Below are 24,355 nucleotides of genomic sequence, written 5' to 3' on the forward strand. Positions count from 1 at the left end.
CGTGCCAGCTTTGTACCAGATATATTGTTACGAATGTGAAAGCCTTGTGCACACAGACATTCAGGTCCCCACAGCTTAGTTATTTCGATAAGTTAATGTGGATAGAAAGCTCCCTTTCCCTTGTTTAATGGGTAATTAAATGTTCATGCTCTGCGGAGTTATTTTGATAGTCAGGGTTTTCTTTCATTTTTACACCCCTTATAACTACAACAACTCGCCTTCACCTCGCTTCTTCACACCGACGCCATTGCCTATGTGTGTGTCAGCACATACGTGGGCAGAGTTCACAAGGATCTGACGTCGCTCTCGCCCAATCAGGAAGATGCGAGCGAGTTCGCCGACGGTCGACCAATAGGCGCAGGCCACGCACAAGCGAACCGCGCCCGAAAGAGGACTAAGGAACAGAGAACAAACATTTTGCGCTCCGTCTGCTCACTGGCATGTTCTGGTTCTCCGTTCGATCTTGGCACTGGTCTGATCTCGTCTCGTCACTGGCTCTGGCTCTGGTCTCGTTGCATGCCGGAGGAGTGTGCGGGAGCCCGACGCTGTCCACCGTACCCGGCGTTCGCAGCGGCAACGAGTTGCGGGTTCGAGTTCCGCCGACCCAGGACGTCGACGACCTCGAGGTCCATCTGTGTGTGTGTGTGTGTGTGTGTGTGTGTGTGTGTGTGTGTGTGTGTGTGTGTGTGTGTGTGTGTGTGTGTGTGTGTGTGTGTCTGTGTCTGTGTCTGTGTCTGTGTCTGTGTCTGTGTCTGTGTCTGGGGCCCTGTCTATAAGTATAAATTGTTAAGTGCTTTTGCTGTACATTATTTGCATTGCTTCGTCGGTATAACTCTGCCCTTCATGTGTTCCCCTCCCACTCTATTGTAAATAAATATCCATTTGTTGAATGTTTCAGCTCGTCCTCGTCCTTTCCTTCATTGGCTTTGCACGGTGCGTTTTGGGAAATTTGGAAGTGCAAATTGGGCATTTGGATCGATGGATCTCCGTAACCATCCGCTCGGTAACGCACGGTTCGGGCACGCTACTGGCTCGTTGGACTCGCGCTCCGCCGAGGGTGAATTTCCCCGGTAGTTTGAACGATGTGGGTATTTAGGTAAATTGAAATTGGCAATCGACCCTATCCTATGCGGTCAACCTATTGGCGATCTTCAGTCCGATAAGGGACCCGTTGGCTCAAGAGTTATCCGGGGTGACAACCTATAAATTCCGGGTGTTCGGTGGAGCCGACTCTACTGCTCCACCTCGCGGTCGTGCTCGTCGCCGATACCCGGCCCACAACAATTTCACGATGACTTTCCTTCGAGAGCAAACTTTTTATCGGTGGTCACCATCAGCAAGGTGAGCGGTAAGATCAACACATTCTCACGTCAAGTTTTGTTCATTTTTGCGCTTTGTTATAACTGATGTCACAGTTTCTGTTTTTTCATTTTTGCGCTTTGTTTATCACTTATACCGCAGACTTCTTTGCATTAATATAACACTGTTCAGTTAATAATACTTTTTGCTTCCACCGGAACGGGAAACTCCTGGAGCTAAAACGGTTCTTGGTTACAAGTATTCCTTTTTAGAAAGGAATGTTATTAAACTGGACAAGAGTGATAGACTATGCTGTGTGTAACCATGTTAATTAGAGACCTGACCGTCAGCCTCGCAACTATTTCATCACTACGCCTCCTATCATTCAAAGCTGAACATTTACGCTTATTGTGCAGATTCCTGGACTAAAAACAGGTATGTTCGATGTCTGACACCAAATGCATGGAAATTAAGGACCACAACATAAAATTGCTCAGATTAATCTGGGACCGAAATTGGATGGCTGTCGAGTCTCGGTTCCAGCCAACGTGTGTAAGGGCTTTAGATGGAACGGTCATCCTCGAAAAGTGGGGGCATTATGTAGAAATAGTACAAAGCAGGAAATAGAGATACATTATGTAATTAGGAGCATTTTTGTGGTCCTTGAATTCTAATGATGTTTTGTGCTCAGAATTTGCTTTATCAGTTGACGTTAGTCTGCTGCTCACATGTTTCGGTAATTTCTGCACAACAACACCCAGACTGATGTTTTTCATCAATAACACGAAAGAACATATCGATTGAACAATAATTCAGGTCAGGGTCAGGTATGGGAGCATGTGCCAGAACAGCGCGTCGCTGCGTCCACTTTCCGCCGGTACTCCAGGGGCATCCGTCTGGCCATCCCCCAGGCAGATGCCAGGCCCATCCCCATCTCCTTGAGATGATGGTCAACCTGCTGCAACCACGAGGTACGTGGTCGACCCACTGGCCTCCTCCACTCATGAGACTCCCTCGCTGAGAAAATCTGGTGAGCAGGATCAGCGTCAGGAAAACGAGCTACATGTCCATACAGCCGCAACTGACGCTCACGGAGTATGCAGGTAACAAATCTCATCCCAGTCTCTCTCAGCAACCGCTCGTTGGACACAAAATCCGACCAGCGATAGCCAAGTATTCTCCGAAGAGACCTGGTACCAAAGGAATTAAGTCCCCGTCTCAGATCCTTGGTCAGAGTCCAAGTCTCGCATCCATAGAGCAAGACTGGAAGTACCAAGGACCTGAAGACTCAGACTTTCGTCCTCCCGCACAGGTACCGGCAGCACCAGACCCCGTGATCCAGTGAATCCATGACTCCCCAGGCCCGACCCAGTCGTCTATTGACCTCTGACTCACAGCCGGCAGAGACATGAATATCACTGCCAAGGTAAGTGAATCTCTACACGACCTCAACATCCTCTCCACAAACAGACACAGACAGGACAGCAGCATCCAAGATGTCACCAAAAGCCTGGAACTTAGTTTTGACCCAAGAAACCCGTAATCCCAGCGGCTCCGACTCCTCATTCAGCACCTCGAGGGCCCCCAAAAGGATATCTAAAGTCTCCGCAAAGATGACCATCATTTGCAAAATCAAGGTCTGAGATCTTGACATTCCCAAACGATGCACCGCAGCTTGATCTCTCCGACATCCTCCCTAAAATCCAGTCTATACAAGTGCTGAAAAGTTTGGGGGCCAGTACACACCCCTGACAAACTCCAATAACAACTGGAAATAAGTCGGAGATGGTACCACCACACTTCACAGCACTCTCAGTACCAGAGTGGAGTTCAGACATCAGATCGATCAGTTTTGGTGGCACCCCACGAAGACCAAGAATCCTCCAGAGGACATCCCAATTCACTGAATCGAACGCCTTACAGAGATCAACATAAGCTGCAAGCAGTCCCTGCCGAAACTCTCGTCTGCGTTCGGTGAGGACACGAAGAGCAAGGATACGGTCAATCGTTGACCTCTTTGGCGTAAAGCCTGACAGCTCTGGACGCTGGTGCTCAAGCAGATGGTGGCGAATCCTATCAAGAATTATCTGAGCAAAGACCTTGCTCGGCACTGAGAGCAGCGTCACCCCTCGGTAGTTGTTGCAGTCTTGGCGATCACCCTTCCCTTTCCAGAGAGGAACAACAAGGCCCCTCTTCCAATCAGTTGGGATGATGCCTGTGTTCCAGGCAGAGCACAAAACTGCATGCAACGACACGAGTGCAGCATTTCCACCAGCCTGGAGAAGTTCAGCATGGATGCCACAGATCCCTGGAGCTTTGCCCCGTTTCAACCGGTTCACCGCAGCCCGTGTTGCCACAAGCGAAGGTGGACCACAGTTGATTCGAGGGTCAGCAACAGGGATTGTAACACCCTTGACGTCCAACTCGACCGCTGGGGGATCAGCCTGGTACAACCGCTCAAAGTAACCGGCCCAGTGGGCCTTCACTTCAGACTCCTCTGTCAAGAGCCTACCACTCTCTGCTCTAACTGCAGTGCTCCGAGGGATGGGCTTGGATGACCGCAATGCGCTAATTCCCCTGTAAGCGGGACGAGAATCACCTGTCCACAGGTGATGCTCTACCTCCTCACAGATTCCTCGCACATAGGCCTCCTTGTCCACCCTCAGTGCATGTACAGTTTTACGCCTCAGCTCCCTGAACAGCTCAGCTCTGCCATTCAGCCTGGCCCTGCGACTCTGGTCAATGGTATCCAGTGTCCCTTGAGAGACAAAATTCTTGTGTAATAGTAGGTGTAACCACCCGCCATTATCACGCCGCAATCCGGTCTCCGAACCTCAGAGAGAGCTGCAATCCCGATGTCCAAACGCTTGAGTTCAGATGATAACAGAGACAGGTGATCATCCTCTCTTAGGGAAAGGACATTCCAGGCACCCACCCGAAGGGACCGCCATCTGGTGGACGACACCTCAGCACCACTCCGACACACTCTCCCACAATCTGACCCAGGGATGTTACCCCGTGGTTTCCCTCCTTTCATCAAAGATTGGGGGTCCCGAAGGCTTTGCCCCAATCCCGTCATCCGAAGGGAAGCTGCGCAGGAGGTACTCCCACGGAGTGGGTTTTCAGATTTTTTTGTGTTTTATGGTAGCCGGAGTGCAAATCCTGCCACCAACCTCCTAATAAAAAAGTAACCCAACTGCAGGAGGATGTCCGCAGACACAGTTGGGCACTAGATATGGATGGCCGTTGGCTCACAACGAGCTCCTCTGCCCTTTGACAGGTTTTGTTTTTAATCCTGCTGGGTGTCCATATCCAAACACCCTCCTCACCAGAAAACCTGGTGGGGGAGACAGTTTAATCGCCAGGGTTTGATAATCAGGGTTTTCGTTTACATTTTTACATCACTTACAACAATAACACCTTCGCTCCATCCTGACGCCATAATGCTCGCGGTGGGCGGAGTTCAAGAAGGACTTGGCGTCTCTGTCGACCAATCAGAGAGATGCGAGCGAGTTTGTCGTCGGTCAGCCAATGAGAGCCAACACAGGACAATATTACTCCTCTTCCTGTTTGAGGGGCGGTCCGCCGTGACGCCCACCACGCCCCCCCTCCCCGGTCCAATCAGCGGACTTGGCGCACCTTTTGGCCAATCACGGGTGCGACGAGAGCATTTGCGCACCAAAAACAGCCTGGAGAAGTTCAGCATGGATGCCACAGATCCCTGGAGCTTTGCCCCGTTTCAACTGGTTCACCGCAGCCTGTTTCCACAAGCGAAGGTGGACCACAGTTGATTCGAGGGTCAGCAACAGGGATTGTAACACCCTTGACGTCCAACTCGACCGCTGGGGGATCAGCCTGGTACAACCGCTCAAATTAACCTCAGCACATTTATTTTACTATAATGATAAGCGATATCCAAACTCCTCAAAACACCGCGATGGACGACATTGGAAAACGTCACAGAAAAACTGATGGAGCAACTTCCGGCTTTGACAGAGTATTTTCTCAGAACTCTTACTGACAAAGAGAGAAAGAATGACAGAACCAAGAGGATGTGTGCTCATGGCTGTTGTGTGCTCAGCTCAACAATAATTGCTGAACCTTATTATGGGTGTTACACTTAATTTGTGGTTGAAGTACACTATATGACCACATATAATTATTTTGTCAGGCCTCACGACGGTTTCTGGTTTTTTTCAGCTGTTGATCATGAGTAAAAGGAACACCGCCTTCAAAGTGTCCATGTTGGATGGGGAGGACTCAATCAAGACCCTATACAAAACTGGGTAAAACCCCACGACAATCCGCTGTCTTCTTTGTCAGGAGATCGTGAGCATTGCTCAGAGGGGGAAGGACCAGCTTATCCGTCATTCCAAGACTGGTACACATATCAAGCGAAGACAAAACAATTTGGGTGATGATCGAAAATTGAAGCGACTCGTGGATAAGCAGAGGAATATACAGACCTGTTTTGCTAGTGGCAGCACGGGTGCTGACGATGGACGGGAAGACTGGCAAAAGCAGAGCTTAATTAAATAACAATGTGACCTATGCGGAAACGATGTGGTGTGCCAATGTTTCAGTGAATAATTTGTCCTTTAGACTCTCAGATTCTATGATCGCTATGTTTCTTCGCTTGTTTCCTGACTCGAAGACCGCGAAGGAGTTCCAATGCGCTTCAGACAAGACAGCGTACGTAGTTTCGCATGGAATGGGGCTGTATATGCATACTCTAATTTAAAATGAAATTAGGAACTTTGCTCCAACATACAGTATTCATGTTGATGAGGCAACAACTGCTAAACATTGGAGACAGTTCGATGTGATCGTCCATTACTGGCCAGCAAAGAGTGATCGTGTTCATGTAGAACATCTGGAGTCATTTGAGATGGGTCATGCTGATGCTACTAAACTCAAGGACAACATTCTTCGATCTCTCAGTGGTTTGTACCATGACAAGTTGCTGCAAATTTCCTCCGATGGACCGAATGTCATGAAATCTCTGAAGAAAAAGGCTATGGAAGAGATCAATCCGAAAATGATCAATATTGGCAAGTGCACCTTGCACAAAAGCCACAACGCCTTTTCTTGTGTATTCAAAAAATTTGGCTCTGAGATCGAATCTATAGGTATTGACGTATTCTGTCTTTTCAAATACTCAACTACGAGGAGAGAAGACTATGAGGCTGTGCAGAAATCCAAGGGCATTAAAGGACATGTCTTTCTCCGCCATGTGTCTTTGCGATGGACGACATTGGAAGACGTCACAGAAAGACTGATGGAGCAACTTCCGGCTTTGACAGAGTATTTTCTCAGAACTCTTACTGACAAAGAGAGAAAGAACGACAGAACCAAGAGGATATGCGGTGTTTTGAGTAGCAAGCTTCTCAAATGTGAACTGCTATTCATGAAATCCGTCCTGTCCATGTTCAACCGTTTCAATAAGTTGATACAGAGTGAGGGCCTGCTCATCCACATTCTCTACGATGAAATGAACACACTGATCCTATCGCTGATGCGACGTGCCTTGACCGAAGGAGCTATTGGTCGAAAGACTAGAAAGAAACTTGGAAGCATCGATCTAACGAATCGTGATGTCTGGCTTCCAAAAGTGGACATCAGAGAAGCGGCTTCACGGGAGATAAAAGCCATGAGAGAATCCAAAAGGATATCCGAGGGGAGTTATCTGGATTTCTTTAAGAGAGCCAAACTGTTTTATTCAGAGGCGATCGGTAAACTCCTCAAAACATTCCCAATGGACAACCAGCCCTTGCATGACCTACAAGTTCTTCATCCTTTAGCTCGGCAGTCAGAATCAGCTAAGCAAGCCATCAAGCACGTTGCCAGGTCAGGTCAGGTATGGGAGCATGTGCCAGAACAGCGCGTCGCTGCGTCCACTTTCCGCCGGTACTCCAGGGGCCTCCGTCTGGCCATCCCCCAGGCAGATGCCAGGCCCATCCCCATCTCCTTGAGATGATGGTCAACCTGCTGCAACCATGAGGCACGTGGTCGGCCCACTGGCCTCCTCCACTCATGAGACTCCCTCGCTGAGAGAATCTGGTGAGCAGGATCAGCGTCAGGAAAACGAGCCACATGTCCATACAGCCGCAGCTGACGCTCACGGACTATGCAGGTAACAAATCTCATCCGAGTCTCTCTCAGCAACCGCTCGTTGGACACAAAATCCGACCAGCGATAGCCAAGGATTCTCCGAAGAGACCTGGTACCAAAGGAATTAAGTCTCCGTCTCAGATCCTTGGTCAAAGTCCAAGTCTCGCACCCATAGAGCAAGACTGGAAGTACCAAGGACCTGAAGACTCGGACTTTCGTCCTCCCGCACAGGTACCGGCAGCGCCACACCCCATGATCCAGTGAATCCATGACTCCCAGGCCCGACCCAGACGTCTATTGACCTCCGGCTCACAACCTGCGGAGACATGAATATCACTGCCAAGGTAAGTGAATCTATCCACGACCTCAACATCCTCACCACAAACAGACACAGACAGGACAGCAGCATCCAAGATGTCACCGAAAGCCTGGATCTTTGTTTTGACCCAAGAAATCCGTAATCCCAACGGCTCCGACTCCTCATTCAGCACCTCGAGGGCCCCAAGAGGATGTCTAAAGTCTCCGCAAAGATGACTGCATCATCTGCAAAATCAAGGTCCGAGATCTTGACATTGCCAAACGATGCACCGCAACTTGATCTCTCCGACATCCTCCCAAAAATCCAGTCCATACAAGTGTTGAAAAGTGTGGGGGCAAGTACACATCCCTGACGAACTCCAGTAACAACTGGAAATAAGTCAGAGGCGGTACCACCACACTTCACAGCACTCTCAGTACCAGAGTAGAGTTCAGACATCAGATCGATCAGTTTCGGTGGCACCCCACGAAGACCAAGAATCCTCCAGAGGACATCCCGATTCACTGAATCGAACAGCTTTACAGAGAACAACATAGGCTGCAAACAGCCCGTCTCGAAATTCTCGTCTGCGTTCAGTGAGGACACGAAGAGCAAGGATACGGTCAATGGTTGACCTCTTTGGTGTAAAGCCTGACTGCTCTGGACGCTGGTGCTCAAGCAGATGGTGGCGAACCCTATCAAGAATTATCCGAGCAAAGACCTTGCCCGGCACTGAGAGCAGCGTCACCCCTCGGTAGTTTGTTGCAGTCTTGGCGATCACCCTTCCCTTTCCAGAGAGGGACAACAAGGCCCCTCTTCCAGTCAGTTGGGATGATGCCTGTGTTCCAGGCAGAGCACAAAACTGCATGCAACGACACGAGTGCAGCATTTCCACCAGCCTTGAGAAGTTCAGCATGGATGCCACAGATCCCTGGAGCTTTGCCCCGTTTCAACTGGTTCACCGCAACCCGTGTTTCCACAAGCGATGGTGGACCACAGTTGATTCGAGGCTCAGCAACAGGGATTGTAACACCCTTGACGTCCAACTCGACAGCTGGGGGATCAGCCTGGTACAACCGCTCAAAGTAACCGGCCCAGCGGGCCCTTCACTTCAGACTCCTCTGTCAGAGCCTACCCTCTCTGCTCGAACTGCAGTGCTCCGAGGGATGGGCTTGGATGAACGTAATGCGCGAATTCCCCTGTAAGCGGGACGAGAATCACCTGTCCACAGGTGATGCTCTACCCCCTCACAGATTCCTCGCACATAGGCCTCCTTGTCCACCCTCAGTGCACGTGCAGTTTTACGCCTCAGCTCCCTGAACAGCTCAGCTCTGCCATTCAGCCTGGCCCTGCGACTCTGGTCAATGGTATCCAGTGTCCCTTGAGAGACAAAATTCTTCTTTGCCCTGCGGTGAACTCCAAGGCATCCACCGGCAACATCAAGGACGGTGGTCTTGAAGGTGCTCCACAACTCCTCAGGACCCCCAAAGCACCCAGACCCCCAAGTGTCCACTCAGCCTGTTCGCAAACTCCTCAGCTACTCTCTCATCCCTGAGCTTGGCAACATCCAGCCTAGGCTGGGATGGTACCATTCTCCAGGATTTAAGGTGCAGCTTTAGAGTTGCTACAACAAGCCTGTGGTCAGTATTGAGGAACTGAGCACTCCGGTAGACCCTGCAGTTCTGGATCATCCTCCAACGACTGTCAATGAGGACATGGTCAATCTCCTTTGCCACACCGCCAGCGTTGGAATACCAAGTCCAGCGATGAGCTTGCGGGCGCTGAAACCATGAACCAGCCACCCTAAGTCCATGACTGCCGTTGGCATCAAAATGTTCTCGAGAGATATAATTGACGCAGTATCTGATGAGTGGTTGGAGTACTCTAGCGAGGACATACCGGAAGATTGGTATACCGATAATCCACAGGTCAGCACTTCCGAAGACGAAGATTCGGATGAGGACAACACCCACGCCAATGCGGGAAATGTCAATGGAAGAGTTGATGTGTACTGGTACAGAGTCGGCAATATGAAAAGACCTAGTGGTCAGTTGAAATACGCCAATCTGATGACATTGGTTTAGATAGCCCTCACATTGAATCATGCCAATGCTGATGTTGAGAGGGGGTTCAGTAAGAACAAACTATTGCTCACATCTCATCGCACCCGGCTCACTATGCCTCGCATCAATGGACTGCGGGACAGTAAGTTCGTATATGATATCAGTTCCTCCGAATAAGGCAGCATCTGTGGTTTGTTATCAAATCTCTCCAAACACTCGGAAAGCAAGGTCGGCGTATATGACGTGAATTGAACGGGAGAGACGGGCCACAAAACGACCAGCAGAAGCAGCTGCTCCGAATGACTCTCAGCAGGAGGTTCAAATTCTGGCCAAGAAAAGGAGAGCTGAAGCACTGTTGGCAGAGGGCATGACGATGCTCGACAATGCAGTGAAGGGAGAATCTGAGAACTTAGTCACCAAAGTTGCGGCTGCGAATGCTACCATCCAGAATGCCAAAAAATGCTAGATGGGGCCAATAAAGAACTGAATAACGTGAAGAAAAAGAAATAGCACTTTCCTCCCTAGCTTTCCGATGAACTGGTACCCCGGTATTGTTGTGGGGCCGGGTCTCGGTGGCGAGCACGCCTGCTTGATGGAGCAGTAGAGTCGGCTCCACCGAACACCCGGAATTTAGGTCGCACCCTTCTGATAAATCCGAAAGGTCATGGGTCCCTTATCGGACTGAAGATCGCCAATAGGTCGACCACATGGGATAGGGTTAATTGCCAATTTCAATTTACCTAAATACCCACGTTGTCCAAACTACCGGAGAATTTCACCCTTGGCAGGATCTGCACGATGCGGACCGTTACCGAGTCGGATCCGAGTCGTACCCGAGCGGAGAGTACCAGAATCCTTCCGGGCCGATCGCACGATTACGGCAGCAATGGGACCTCCTAATCCCCGTTCGCAGCGCGGCAAACCAATTATAGAAAGGACAAGGACGAGCTGGGACATTCACCAAGAGGGGATTTATTTTACAATAATGGGCAAAAAAACCGGGAAGGGAGACAAAGAGCAGATTACAACCGAATATATTCCAATGTACAATAACGCAAGCACTTAACGATTCTACTTCGAGACGGGCCCACACTCAGACACACAACCAAAGAAATGGACCCCGTCGGGTCTTTATTGAAGGTTTCCAGCTCGAGGGATGATGAGCTGGAAACCAGAGCTATCTTGGACCTGTCCACCTCATGTGGTCTTCGACGTCCTGGACCGGCGCGACACGAACCCACAACCACGATGCCACTCCAAATACCAGGGACGGAGGGTGAAAGGCAGACGTCAACCAGCGCGAGGGCGGACGGCAGCGAGCGCCAGCAGGCAAGGCCAGGCGATCCGGGACGATCCGGCAGCCAAAAACCAACTCCCCACCAGTCGGATCATGCCGAACAATTATTCACTTCTCCAGAGGGGAGGAGCCGCCTCCTCCGACCCGCTCTCCCTCACTGGACGGTTTTTGGTGCGCAAATGCGCTCGTCGCCCCCGTGATTGGCCAAAAGGTACGCCAAGTCCGCTGATTGGACCCGGGGGGGGGGGGGCGTGGTGGGCGTCACGGCGGACCGCCCCTCAAACAGGAAGAGGAGTAATATTGTCCTGTGTTGGCTCTCATTGGCTGACCGACGACAAACTTGCTCGCATCTCTCTGATTGGTCGACAGATTGGCCAAGTCCTTCTTGAACTCCGCCCACCGTGAGCGTTATGGCGTCAGGATGGAGCGAAGGTGTTGTTATTGTTGTAAGTGATGTAAAAATGTAAAAGAAAACCCTGATTATCAAAATAACTCCGCAGCGCATGAACATTTAATCACCCATTAAACATAGGACGGGACCCTACCTAGAAACACATACTTACCGATATAACTGATCTATAAGGACTCTGGCTGTTGTGTGCTCATGGCTGCCAGATTCGTAACAGTATTACAGAATGAGCGACGTGCAATTACGAGAATGTTGAGTTGTTTGGCATTAAAAGAATGTTAAAAAGTGATCCTAGCTTGTCTAATCTGTGCATCTAAAACCCCAAAATATATGTGACAAAATGGACTTTCTATTTGACAAAACGATTTTTTTGTGACATGACAAAATGTGACAGACTGGAAATTGCCTGTATGATCCCTGCAATTGAACCCAGTATATCGGCGAAGAAAGGTCGAAAATCCAGTTCGGAGCGTCTTGGATGGTGTGACCGCTGTTACATTGTAACACCGAGGATGCTTCATTTATGTCACAGCGATCACACTGGCAAAATGGCTGAGATGCTTCGAACCAGATTGAGGGCCTTTCTTCGTCGATACCGGGTTCATTTGGAATGCAGAGTGGCAGGGCAGCACACCGGGCATCATGCCTCGCCAGGGTCCTCATCAACAATGGAACCCTTGCATAGGTTCTTAGCCAGCGAGACCCAATGAATTTAATAAGTGTAAACTATTGAAGTGGAGAGAAAAGGAGTCTAAACAATTGTAATATCAGCTAATGCATGCAAGTACGAAAACTGTAATCGGGCGCTGCAGCTTAGATTCATGCCATGCCTTCCCTCATGCGATCGAATTACATATGCTTCATGCAATGTGGACTCATCTGAGGTTCGAGTCAGATGACTGCAATCCTGCAAATATTTGGCCAAAATTTCATAGCTGGATCCGGACCGAGTTTTTGCTGATGACTCAGTTTGGGAGTGGGGTAGTGGTGATTTGTGGCTGTGCTGTTGACCAAATTACAGCACTCTGATTTAAGTTTCTGATTGAAAGCCTGCTTTGCATTTTTCTCTTCTGCAGATAGAAAATTGTCAGCTCATGATGGACAGTGATACTGGTCGATCGAAAGGATATGGATTCATCACGGTACGTGTCTTGTGTTCACTTTTCCACTGTTTAGACACTAATGGATGTGGTTAGGTAGTGTTACTTTCGAGTGTTTCTGCTTCCGAATAGACCTATGATGGAGAAAGTTGTGCTTTTGTTTTTGGAGGTATTGGCAAATACCACAAGTGCTGTTTCTGTCTCTTCTGCCTTTTGGGTGCATTGTGAGCAGTTCTCAGATGCAGAATGTGCAAAAAAGGCTTTGGAACAGCTAAATGGATTTCACCTTGCTGGTCGACCTATGAAAGTGGGCCATGTGACCGATCGTGCTGATGGCACAGCAGCTAGCTCTTTTCTGGACAATGAGGAATTGGAACGAACCGGTATCGACCTGGGCAATACAGGACGCCTGCAGCTTATGGCAAAGCTCGCTGAGGGTACGTGTGCAACTGTATGCCTTAAATTATGTGTGAAGAAAAAAAAATGCAACTATTTTGTTGGAAATTTTATAATTCCTGAGGTCATGTAATTGGCCAGTAGTTATCTACGAAGAATTTCTTTTGCACAGTCATTCATAGTTTAAGCCATGAGGGATAAAGAATCATCAAAATTACATATGCATGTAGAAGGGTGAGACAGCTTCAAGGGGAGAGAATATGGGAGAGAAGAAGAGGGTAGGTAGTGGGCATGTAGGGGAAAGGCAAAAACAGTCGTGGATGTGGGTGTGGGGGGAATATGGTCATGTATGGCAGCATGCGTCGGAGCAGCGTGTCGCTGTGTCCACTTTCTGCTGGTACTCCAGGGGCCCCTGTCTGGCCACCCCCCAGGCAGATACCTGGCCCATCCCAATCTCCTTGAGATGCTGATCAACCACGAAGCACATGGTCAGCCCGTTGGCCTCCTCCACTCACGAGGCTCCCTCGCTTAGAGAATCTGGTAAGCAGGATCAGTGTCAGGAAAACGAGCCATACATCGATACAGCTGCAGCTGCCGCTCACAGACTATACATGTAACAAATCTTATCTGAGTCTTTCTCGGCACCAGCGATATCCAAGGATTCTCCGAAGAGACATGGTACCGAAGGAGTTAAGTCTCTGTCTCAGATCCCTGGTCGGAGTTCAATCCTCACATCCGAAGAGCAAGACTGGAAGCACCAATGACTTGGACTCGGACTTTCTTCATCCTATATAGATACCAACAGCGCCATACCTCATGATCCAGTGACTCCATGACTCCCCAGGCCCGACCCAGACGTCTGTTGACCTCTGGCTCACAGCCAGCAGAGACATGAATGTTACTGCCAAGGTAAGTAAATCTCTCCGTGACCTCAACATCCTCGCCACAAACGGGTACTATACAGACAAGATAGCAGCATGCATGATGTTATTGAAAGCCTAACCCTAACCCTTAGTTTTGATCAAGGAAAACGTAATCCCAGCGACTTCGACTCCTCATTCCGTGCCTTGACGGCCCCCTAAGGATATCCAGCTTCTCCACAAAGATGACTTGATCATTTGCGAAATCAAGGTCAGGGATCTTGACATTCCCAAACGATGCACTGCTATTTGATCTCTCCGATATCCCACCCAGAATCCAGTCCATATAAGTGCTGAACATTGTGGGGGCCAATACATACCCCTGACAAACTCCAGTAACGACTGAAAATAAAGTCGGTGTTGGAAACACCACACCTCACAGCACTCTCAGTACCATTGTATAGTTCAGAAATCAGATTGATCTGTTTTGGTGGCAGCCCGTGAAGACCTAACAGCCCCTGCCGAAACTCTTGTATGCATTGGGTGAGGACCCGAAGAGCAAGGATATGGTCAATCGTTGATCTCTTTGGTGTAAAGCCCGACTGCTCTGGGTGCTTGTGCTCAAGCAGATGGTGGCGAACCCGATCAGGAATTATCCGAGCAAAGACCTTGCCCGGCACTGAGCGCAGCGTCATCCCTCGGTAGCTGTTGCAGTCCTGGCAAATACCCTTCTCTTTCCAGAGAGGGATATCAAGGCCCCTCTTTCATTCAGTTGGGATGATCTCTGTGTTCCAGGCAGAGCACAGAACTGCATGCAATGACATGAGTGCAGCATTTCTATCAGCCTTGAGATGTTCAAAATGGAAGCCTCAGATCCCAGGAGTTTTACCCCCCTTTCAAATGGTTCACCACAGCATGTTTCCACAAAGTAAGGTGGTTCACAGTTGATTGGAGGGTCAGCATTAGGGATAGTTACACCCCTGATGTCCAACGCAGCAGCTGGTGGATCAGCCTGGTCCAGCCGCTCAAAGTGGCTGGTCCAGCGTGCCCTCACTTCGGACTCCACTGTCAAGAGTTCACCACCCTCTGCTTTGACATTTTTGGAAGAACGCAATCCACAAATTCCTCTGTAAGCAGGACGAGAATCACTTGACCACAGGTGATGCTCTACCCCTTCGCAGATTTCTCGCACATTGGCCTCGTTATCTGCCCTCATTGCTTGTGCAGTTTTACATCTCATCTCTCTGAACAGCTCAGCTCTGCCATTAAGTCTAGCCCTGCGACTCTTTTGAATGGTATCCAGTGTCCCTTGGGAGACATTCTTCACCTGATGTTGGGTTCCAAGACATCCACTGACAACATCAAGGATGGTTATCTTGACAGCATTCCACAACTCTTCAGGATTCCCCAAAACACTGGAATACCAGGTCCAGCGATGAGCTGGTTGGTGCTGAAACCATGAACTAGCCACCCTAAGTCCATGACTTCTTGCAAAGTCGAGGAACTTGGTGCTAATATAGTTCACAGTTCCAGACCCATGGGGACCAACACGTCTCACGACCATCCCTATCAGTTCTCGTCAATGCATTCAAATCCTCCAAGACGAGAACAGTATGTCGCCTGGGGCACCGATCAACCAGACTCGAGCGCGGCATAGAATGCCTCCTTCACAGTGAGATCGCTCGCCTCAGGAGCATATACAGAGATCATGGAAATGACATCCAAGGAGTGATGAATCTTCAGTCTCATAATACGCTCATTGCACGGTATTACTTCAATTATCATGGGAGTCAGCTTATTGGACACAGCGACAGCAACCGCATGGGTAGGGTAACCATCAGAGCGAACAAACCAGAAGTAGGTGTAACCATCCACCATGATCTCACCACTATCTGGTCTCCAAACTTCAGAGAGTGCTGCAATACCGATGTTCAAACACTGGATCTGAGATGATAGCAAAGACATGTGATCATCCTCTCTTTGGGATAGGACATTCCAGGCACCCACCCGAAGGGACCACCTCAGGTTATCCCGAGGTGATGCCGTCTGGTGCATGACATCTTCACACCCCTCCCCCCCAATCCGACCCAGGAAGGTTACCCCGTGCTTTTCCTCTTATAAAAGAATGGGGGTCCCTAAGGCTTTGCTCCAATCCCATCTGGTGAGCTGCCCTGCGAAGGGCAGCAGTGCACAGGAGGTACTCCCACGGAATGGGTTTTGCTCCAATCCCATCATCTGGTGATCTGCCCTGCAAAGGGCAGCCGCACAGGAGGTACTCCCACGGAATGGGTTTTCAGTTTTCTTTCTGTGTTTTGTGTGTTTTACGGTTGCCGGAGTGAAAATCTTGCCACCAACCTCCAAGAGAGGTACCCAACTGCAGGAGGACGCCCACAGACACGGTTGGGCACCAGAAATGGATGGCCGTTGGCTCACAAGGAGCTTCTCCGATTTGACAGGTTTTGTTTTCAATCTTGCTGGGTGTCCTTATCCATACACCCTCTTCGCCAGGAAGCTTGGTGGGGGAGACAGTTTTAGTCGCCGCCAACCCGACCATGAACCCAGTATTAGCGAGATGGGGTGAGGGTTTAAATATTCTGGCCCATGTAGTTTTCTGTAGATTTTGGCTTGATCACTTTTAAAAGCCTTTTTCACTTGATAACATGCTCTGCAATTGGATATGTACAGGTACTGGGCTGCAGATACCCATGGCTGCTCAGCAAGCCTTGCAGATGAGTGGAACATTGGGTGCGGTGGCACTCAACCCTGCATTGGAGATGACCTTGCCGACACTTGCTACTCAGTGCATCCAACTCTCGAACCTCTTTACTCCACAAACGTGAGATGCACCCACAAGTCATGTTTGTCTGTCTGATTTTAATTTACTCGGTGAAAGAAATGACAACACCAAAAGTTTGAATGTTTCTCTCGTTTGCTGGACCAAAGTGCTCACATAGTTACCTTCGCCAGAAAAGAGGTTATTGCATTTGGGCCCGTTACTTTTTTGCCCATTATGTTGGTCTGTCTCTATCTGTTTGTCACACGATTTTTGGCCACAGTTTACAAGCAATCGTTCTGAATATTTTTTGTGTATGTACAGTGGGGAGAACAAGTATTTGATACACTGCCGATCTTGCAGTTTTTCCCACTTGCAAAGCACGTAGAGGTCTGTAGTTTTCATCATAGGTACACTTCAACTGTGAAAGACGGAATCTTAAACAAAAATCCTGAAAATCACATTGTATGATTTTTAAATAATTAATTTGCATTTTATTGCATGAAATAAGTATTTGATACATCAGAAAAACAGAACTTAATATTTGTTACAGAAACCTTTGTTTGCAATTACAGAGATCAGACGTTTCCTGTAGTTCTTAACCAGGTTTGCACAGACTGCAGCAGGGATTTCGGCCCACTCTTCCATACAGATCTTCTCCAGATCCTTCAGGTTTCGGGCCTGTCGCTGGGCAACACAGACTTTCAGCTCCCTCCAAAGATTTTCCATTGGGTTCAGGTCTGGAGACTGGCTCGGCCACTCCAGGACCTTGAGATGCTTCTTCCGGAGCCACTTCCTAGTTGCCCTGGCAGTGTGTTTCGGGTCGTTGTCATGCTGGAAGACCCAGCCACGCCCCATCTTCAATGCTCTTGTTGAGGGAAGGAGGTTGTTGGCCAAGATCTCGCGATACATGGCCCCATACATCCTTCCCTCAATACGGTGCAGTCGTCCTGTCCCCTTTGCAGAAAAGCATCCCCAAAGAATGATGTTTCCACCACCATGCTTCACGGTTGGGATGGTGTTCTTGGGGTTGTACTCATCCTTCTTCTTCCTCCAAACGGCGAGTGGAGTTTAAACCAAAAAGCTCTATTTTGGTCTCATCAGACCACATGACCTTCTCCCATTCCTCCTCTGGATCATCCAGATGGTCATTGGCAAACTTCAGACGGGCCTGGACATGCGCTGGCTTGAGCAGAGGGACCTTGCGTGCGCTGCAGGATTTTAATCCATGACGGCGTAGTGTGTTAATTATGATTTTCTTTGATACTGTGGTCCCAGCTCTCTTCAGGTCATTGACCAGGTCCCGCCGTGTAGTTCTGGGCTGATCCCTCACCTCTCATGATCATTGAGGCTCCACGAGGTGAGATCTTGCATGGAGCCCCAGACTGAGGGAGTGTGACTGTTATCTTGAACTTCTTCCATTTTCTAATAATTGCGCCAACAGTTGTTGCCTTCTCACCAAGCTGCTTGCCTATTGTCCTGTAGCCCATCCCAGCCTTGTGCAAGTCTACAATTTTGTCCGTGATGTCCTTAGACAGCTCTCTGGTCTTGCCCATTTTGGTGAGGTTGGAGTCTGATTGATTGAGTGCGGACAGCTGTCTTTTATGCAGATAACGAGTTCAAACAGGTGCAGTTAAATGCAGGTAATGAGTGGAGAATGGGAGGGCTTCTTAAAGACAAAACTAACAGGTCTGTGAGAGCCAGAATTCTTACTGGTTGGTAGGTGATCAAATACTTGTTTCATGCAATAAAATGAAAATTAATTATTTTAAAATCATACAATGTGATTTTCAGAATTTTTGTTTTAGATTCCGTCTTTCACAGTTGAAGTGTACCTCTGATAAAAATTACAGACCTCTACGTGCTTTGTAAGTGGGAAAACCTGCAAAATCGGCAGTGTATCAAATACTTGTTCTCCCCACTGTAGGTGACTGACCAAAGGCAGCAACGCTTAATTTTGGTGAAGATCTGGATCCTGATCTGAGAATTTTCAAAGTGATTCTTCACTATTGAGAGAGATGGCCAAAAACGATACATAGCTCAATATCTCAGAATGTTATGAACGGATTCGGACAAAACTTGATGGACAGGTTAGGTGTGTGACAAGGACTAATTGATTCAATTATGGTGAAGATCCGAATCTGAATCTCGATCCAATAATTTTTCAAGTGATTCTTCATCATTGAGAGATGGGGCCAAAATCGATATATAGTGCACAATCACAAAAGGTTGTGGATGAATTCCGATGAAACTTGTTGGACAGCTTGGGAATGCCACTTTGAAGAATTGATTGAATTTTGGTGAAGATCTGAATCCAGATCTAGATATGAGAATTTCTTGATTTTAAACTGATTCTTCACCATTGAGAGATGGGAGTAAAAACGATATTGCATGATATCTCAAAAAGTTGTGGATGGATTCGGATGAAACTTGGGTGGACATGTTGTGTGTGTGAAAAGGACTAATTGTTTTGATTTTGTTTAAGGTCTGAATCCGGATACGGATTCGAGAAATTTTCAAGTGATTCTGCACCATTGAGAGGGCCAAAAACGATATAAAGCACATTATCTCAAAAAGTTATCGATGGATTCCACAGAAGCTTTGTGTACAGGTTGGGTGTGTGACGAGGACGAATTAATTCAATTTTGGTGCGATTCGAATCAGATATGGGAATTTTTTTTCAGTGATTCTTCACCATTGAGAGATGGAGCCACAAACTATGTATCGCATGATATCTCAAAAAGTTGTGGACGGGTTATGACAAAACTAGGTGGATAAGTTGGGTAGGTGACAAGAAAAAGCCGATTTGATTTTGGTTCAGGTCTGAATTCAGATCCAACCTATCGGTGGAATACAAAATGTAAACTGTTCAGCTTGGCTGAGGTATGTGCTCCACCAAGTGTCACTCACTGATTTTTGTTTGTCTGTTTGTCCATCCACACAGAATGCGAGTATTTTTCTCTACAACCGCTTGTTGGACTGATACGACATTTTCATCACAGGAGCAACTACTCATGTAGATTGTTCGAATGATAATTGTGGTGTCATAGGTCACATGGTGTAGTAGCCATTTTGGAAAAATGGAAATACTTTGGACCTCTAGATCTCTAAAACCACACCAAGGAAAAAAATTGAAACTTGGCACATGGCAAATGTTCCACATGGGGAATAAATGTAAATTTTTTTTTTTTTAATGTCATCAGTGCCTTCATTATGATGTCATAATTGCATACATAGAACACTACATCCGATCAGTATGAAAATTTTTGTGGGTCATCTCGGGACCAATAAATTGGTTCACAGAACCAAAATTGATGACGTCATCAGTCACGTGGTTTGGCAGCCATATTGGGGGGTTTTTTAATGTATTTTTTTTGTAACCTTCAAAAATCTTCTTTGAAACAGTTTAACAGATCGAAGCGAAATTTTACAGGTATGACCGGGCCTATCCATGAGGAACAAAACATTCACACCTTTGACGTCATTGGTCACATGGTTTGGCAGCCATATTGGATTTACCCTAAAACCTATAAAAAATATTCTTCTCCAGTGCGGCTGGACAGATCGAGGGGAAACTTTACACAAATGTTCCCCAAGCCATGGGGATGCCAGGGTGTTCACGAATAATTAATCAGTCACATGGTCCAGCAGCCATATTTGATTGAGAATTTAAAAAAATATTTATTTCTTGAAACACTTCATCGATTGACGTGAAATTACACAATTATGTTTTAAATTTCAACATGATTGAACGCATGGTCTGGCAGCCAGAATTTTTTTTTTTAATGTTCTTTTTTTGAATTTTTAGGACCTAATAAAACCTGTCTCAATGTCCGTACGTACGTCCCCATTTTTTTCTTCCGATTTTCTTGATATTTGGTATGTGGATCGATGTCGATGAGGGATGTATGACCTTTGACCCGATTGAAGGTCAAGGTCAACGTCAAGGTCACTCCAAAGTTGTGAAATCGTCCATTTTCAAAATCTATCTCCTCCACCGTTTATTATCCGATCTTCGAAATTCCTTTGGATTCTGATAATATGGAACAATATCTAAATTTGGTCAGGCCAGTTTTTTAAAATTTGTCCTGTTTATCGAGTAGCGTGTCTTCAAAGTTGGAAAAATCGTCGATGTGATACGGTCAAAAAAAAATTTGCCCGATCTTGATGAAACTTGGTATGCGGGTCGGGGTCGATGAGTGATGCACGATGGTATGACTTTTGACACGATTGAAGGTCTAGTTCAAGGTCACTCCAAAGTTGCAAAATCGTCCCTTTTCAAAATCTATCTCCTCTGCTGTTTGTGATCCGATCTTCGAAATTTCTTCGGATTCTGATAATATGAAACAATATCTAAATTTGGTCAGGCCGGTTTTTTAAAATTCGTCCTGGTTATTGAGTCACGTGTCTTCAAAGTTGGAAAAATCGTCTATGTGATACGGTCAAAAAAAAATTGCCTGATCTTGATGAAACTTGGTATGTAGGTAGGAGTTGATGAGTGATGCACGATGGTATGACTTTTGACACGAGTGATGGTCAAGGTCAAGGCCACTCCAAAGTTGCGAAATCGTCTATTTTCAAAATCTATCTCCTCCGCCGTTTGTGATCCGATCTTCGAAATTTCTTCGGATTCTGATAATATGGAACAATATCTAAATTTGCTCGTGCCGGTTTTTTAAATTTGTCCTGGTTATCGAGTCACGTGTCTTCAAATTTGGATCTACAGAGCTTCAGAGATGACCGTCACCCCCAACCGGGGGTAATTTAAAAAAAAAAACTTTTATTTTGTTATTTTTTAAAATAAGGCTCACTTGGCTGTGCCTGTGTAGGTTTGAGGAAAGAGGAGTAGCAGCTGAAACCTGAATCCTATCAAGGTTCCTCCTAATGATTTGATCTTTGTTTTTTTTTCTTGTTCGGGTTCCTTCTCATGATTCTAATGCAGGACTGTACTATTTGGTCTTCCATTTGATTTGAATTGAATTTATTTTAATACCATTTTGAATTCAATTGAATACCAAACGTCATGGGTCAGGATCAAGTGTCCAATCAAAGTGGGACGTTTTGGTACCCGGTCATCACTGCCAGCAGTTGTAAAGTATTAGTTCCAGTTATGTGTCCAATTAATTACGCAACACACCAGTACACAAACACCACACAAAATACACTTCACAAAACGACACAAAGTCCACAAAACACAAGTCCTGGCGATGGTCTGCAATCTCTGATTGCTCTCTTTGTTATTCTTGAGTAGCTCAAACAGGCCCGTGGTGTGGCGATAACTAATCGATCTTACAGGAGTGACCCAGAGATCTGTCACATTTAAGATGTTCTGCTCTTGCCTTGGAGTCAGGGCCCTGCAGTCTTCCATAATGTTTTCTATTGTGTGTTGTGTGGAGTGGCCTGGCAGAGGTTGCAAGTGTCATCAATGGTGTCTTCAAGTGTATGTATGTACTCATCCAGTTATTTTATTTTCAGATAATAGAAATGAACTATGCCAAGATAGCATTTGGGAGTTCATTCTTGAACTACCAAAAGCCAACCAAATAGTTAGCATCAACAGGTTAGCATTTGGGAGTTCATTTTTGAACTACTAAATGCCAACCAAATAGTTAGCATGAACAGGTTAGCATTTGGGAGTTCATTTTTCAACTACCAAATTCCAACCAAATAGTTTGCATCAACAGGTTAGCATTTGGAAGTTCATTTTTGCCATACATTTAGGCAAAATCATTCAAAGTGTCCTTGTGGGTTTGATTTTCCATTAAAACTCATTCCTGTACAGCACAAGCAGGAGGTTCTGCATCACAGCACGTCTTCCTCATGGAGACATAAAGCTTGCTGTCCTGTCTGCATTTAGTGGATGTTAAATACAGAATGGTAATGCTTGAAAAGACCAATCATTTGCCAATGGCCCTGGCTTCAACCCTGTAATTGGCTTTACCTGCATCCATTGGTTGTGCTTGGATCTCGCTGTTTGCTCAGGCATGATGGGCTAAATTATCTTTATCTGTGTTTTGATTGCTTTGCAAATGTGATGCTATTTGTGAAGTTTGTGTACAGCTGTTGCTGGTGCAGAAACTGAGTTATTCTCTGTTATATTCATATTATTCTTAAAACGTTTTTTTTTTGTTTGTTTTTAACCTGTGTGTGTACATCTGATGAACCAGTTCGCTTGGCACTCAAGCTCCCAACTGCCTTGCTCTTTGAGCGCAACACAGATGCTTGCAAGTGTGTCTCTTGGAAAAAAAACTTTGAGTGGTCGGTTAAGGGTTGTGAACCCGATCCATAACTATTCATTGCGAGTGAAACACGAGTTCAAAATGAAACGAGATGTGAGGATGTTTCAAACGGTACTTGTATGTGCGGTTGTCCATGTACAAAGTGTTCAATTTTGTTCTGCATTATTGTAATAATTCTGACCTTGTTCCTTTCCCCATTGGATCCCGTCGTCTTTAAAAATGAAATATTAATCATGTTTTCCCACGGCATCTCTGGTTGGCCATTAATTTTTATTTAATTTTTTATTTGCAAACAAAATTGAGGGTCATGGAAGAGCGATTTGCATTGGTTTGGACATTTGTCAACTCCAGTGGCAGGATGGGGGATTTTCCAATGATTTTCCCTGAAGTCGGCCGAAGTTTTCCGCTCAACTGTCCATCTTTTCCAGATGAGGATGTGAAGTGAGAAATTGAATCGGATTTGCAATTGCTTTTTATTTTGATTAAATTGGAGTCATTCCCCTTGGAGGATGCAATATCATTGAATCTTTTTGCAGTTGATGAAGTTCGACTGAACTTAAAATCTTGGATTTTCTTTTCCTGGTGCACAGCAGATCATTTAACCTGATTTAACCTGTATCTTTCTATTCTTTTCATTTTTTCAGAGAGTCAGAACCAAATTGGGACCAAGAAATAAGGGATGATGTCATTGAAGAATGCAACAAGCATGGAGGTGTGGTTCACATCTTTGTGGACAAAAACTCTCCACAGGTAAGTTCCTATGATTACATTTTCTGTGCAGTGGTATCTTCTTGATTTCTTGATTTGTAAGTCATTGCAGTTTTTGGTACAAATGCACCTTCCAATAATGTCTTGACAATTCACTTACCTTTGAGAATTTTATTTTTTTTGCATACAAAGTCAATCAGGGAATATGTGGGAGAACAAGCTGGAGGCAAGCTCAAACACTGCAAGAAGTGTTCTTGAAGAACAGGAAGGGAAAACCAGGAATTAAAAAACAATGGAACAAATAAATCGAAAAGATGGTAGAAAGAGAAGAAAAATAAAACTCAATAACCTGTAAAGGAAAGGGTGGGCTTGGGGAAAGTTAGTTGCAAAAAATATTGTGGTTATGGATAGGGGATGACCTAAGGAGGTGAACAATGGTCTTGGAACCTTGCAGGGAAGAATGGAATTGAAGAGACTGAGGAAGTTGTTTCCATGTGGGAGGGAGGAACAAATGAGGGGAGGTGGAGTCTGGATTTTGGGAGTTTCGCTCAAAGTGGTTTACCTGCGGACAATGTGTAGCCTGCAAAAACCTGAAGGGGGTTGTGTGTTGTGTTTGGGGGGGGGGAGGGACAACTAAGCATGGAATATGCAAGACCAGAAAGGAGGGAGTTGAAGACAGAGGCCATCAATCTGAACTGCATTGTAAAATCAACAGAAGTGGTCTTTGATTTCTTTGAAGGTCAAGCAGGTTTCCATTTATTTGAGACTGTCACAAACTTAACCCAGATATCATCCTTGTGGC

The 24,355-nt window shown here is 46.6% G+C and overlaps 1 protein-coding gene across 9 annotated transcripts in view; it reads left to right on the forward strand.

The window, feature by feature from the left end:
• Positions 1-24,355, forward strand: part of RBM39 (RNA binding motif protein 39) — a 177,491-nt gene that overhangs the window by 148,347 nt on the left and 4,789 nt on the right. For all 9 annotated transcript variants that reach the window (XR_015060075.1, XM_085888419.1, XM_085888418.1 and 6 more), the window contains 4 exons: positions 12,554-12,619; positions 12,810-13,014; positions 16,519-16,669; positions 23,490-23,595. Coding sequence is in view for 8 of the 9 variants with exons in the window: in XM_085888419.1 (XP_085744545.1) it covers positions 12,554-12,619; positions 12,810-13,014; positions 16,519-16,669; positions 23,490-23,595 (528 nt within the window). In the remaining variant the exon portion in view is untranslated. The remainder of the gene's footprint in view (positions 1-12,553; positions 12,620-12,809; positions 13,015-16,518; positions 16,670-23,489; positions 23,596-24,355) is intronic.

The sequence above is a fragment of the Eptatretus burgeri genome, chromosome 7 (assembly GCF_056783735.1).
Source record: "Eptatretus burgeri isolate ZD-2024b chromosome 7, Ebu_testis_v1, whole genome shotgun sequence".
In the NCBI taxonomy this organism is placed as follows: domain Eukaryota; kingdom Metazoa; phylum Chordata; class Myxini; order Myxiniformes; family Myxinidae; genus Eptatretus; species Eptatretus burgeri.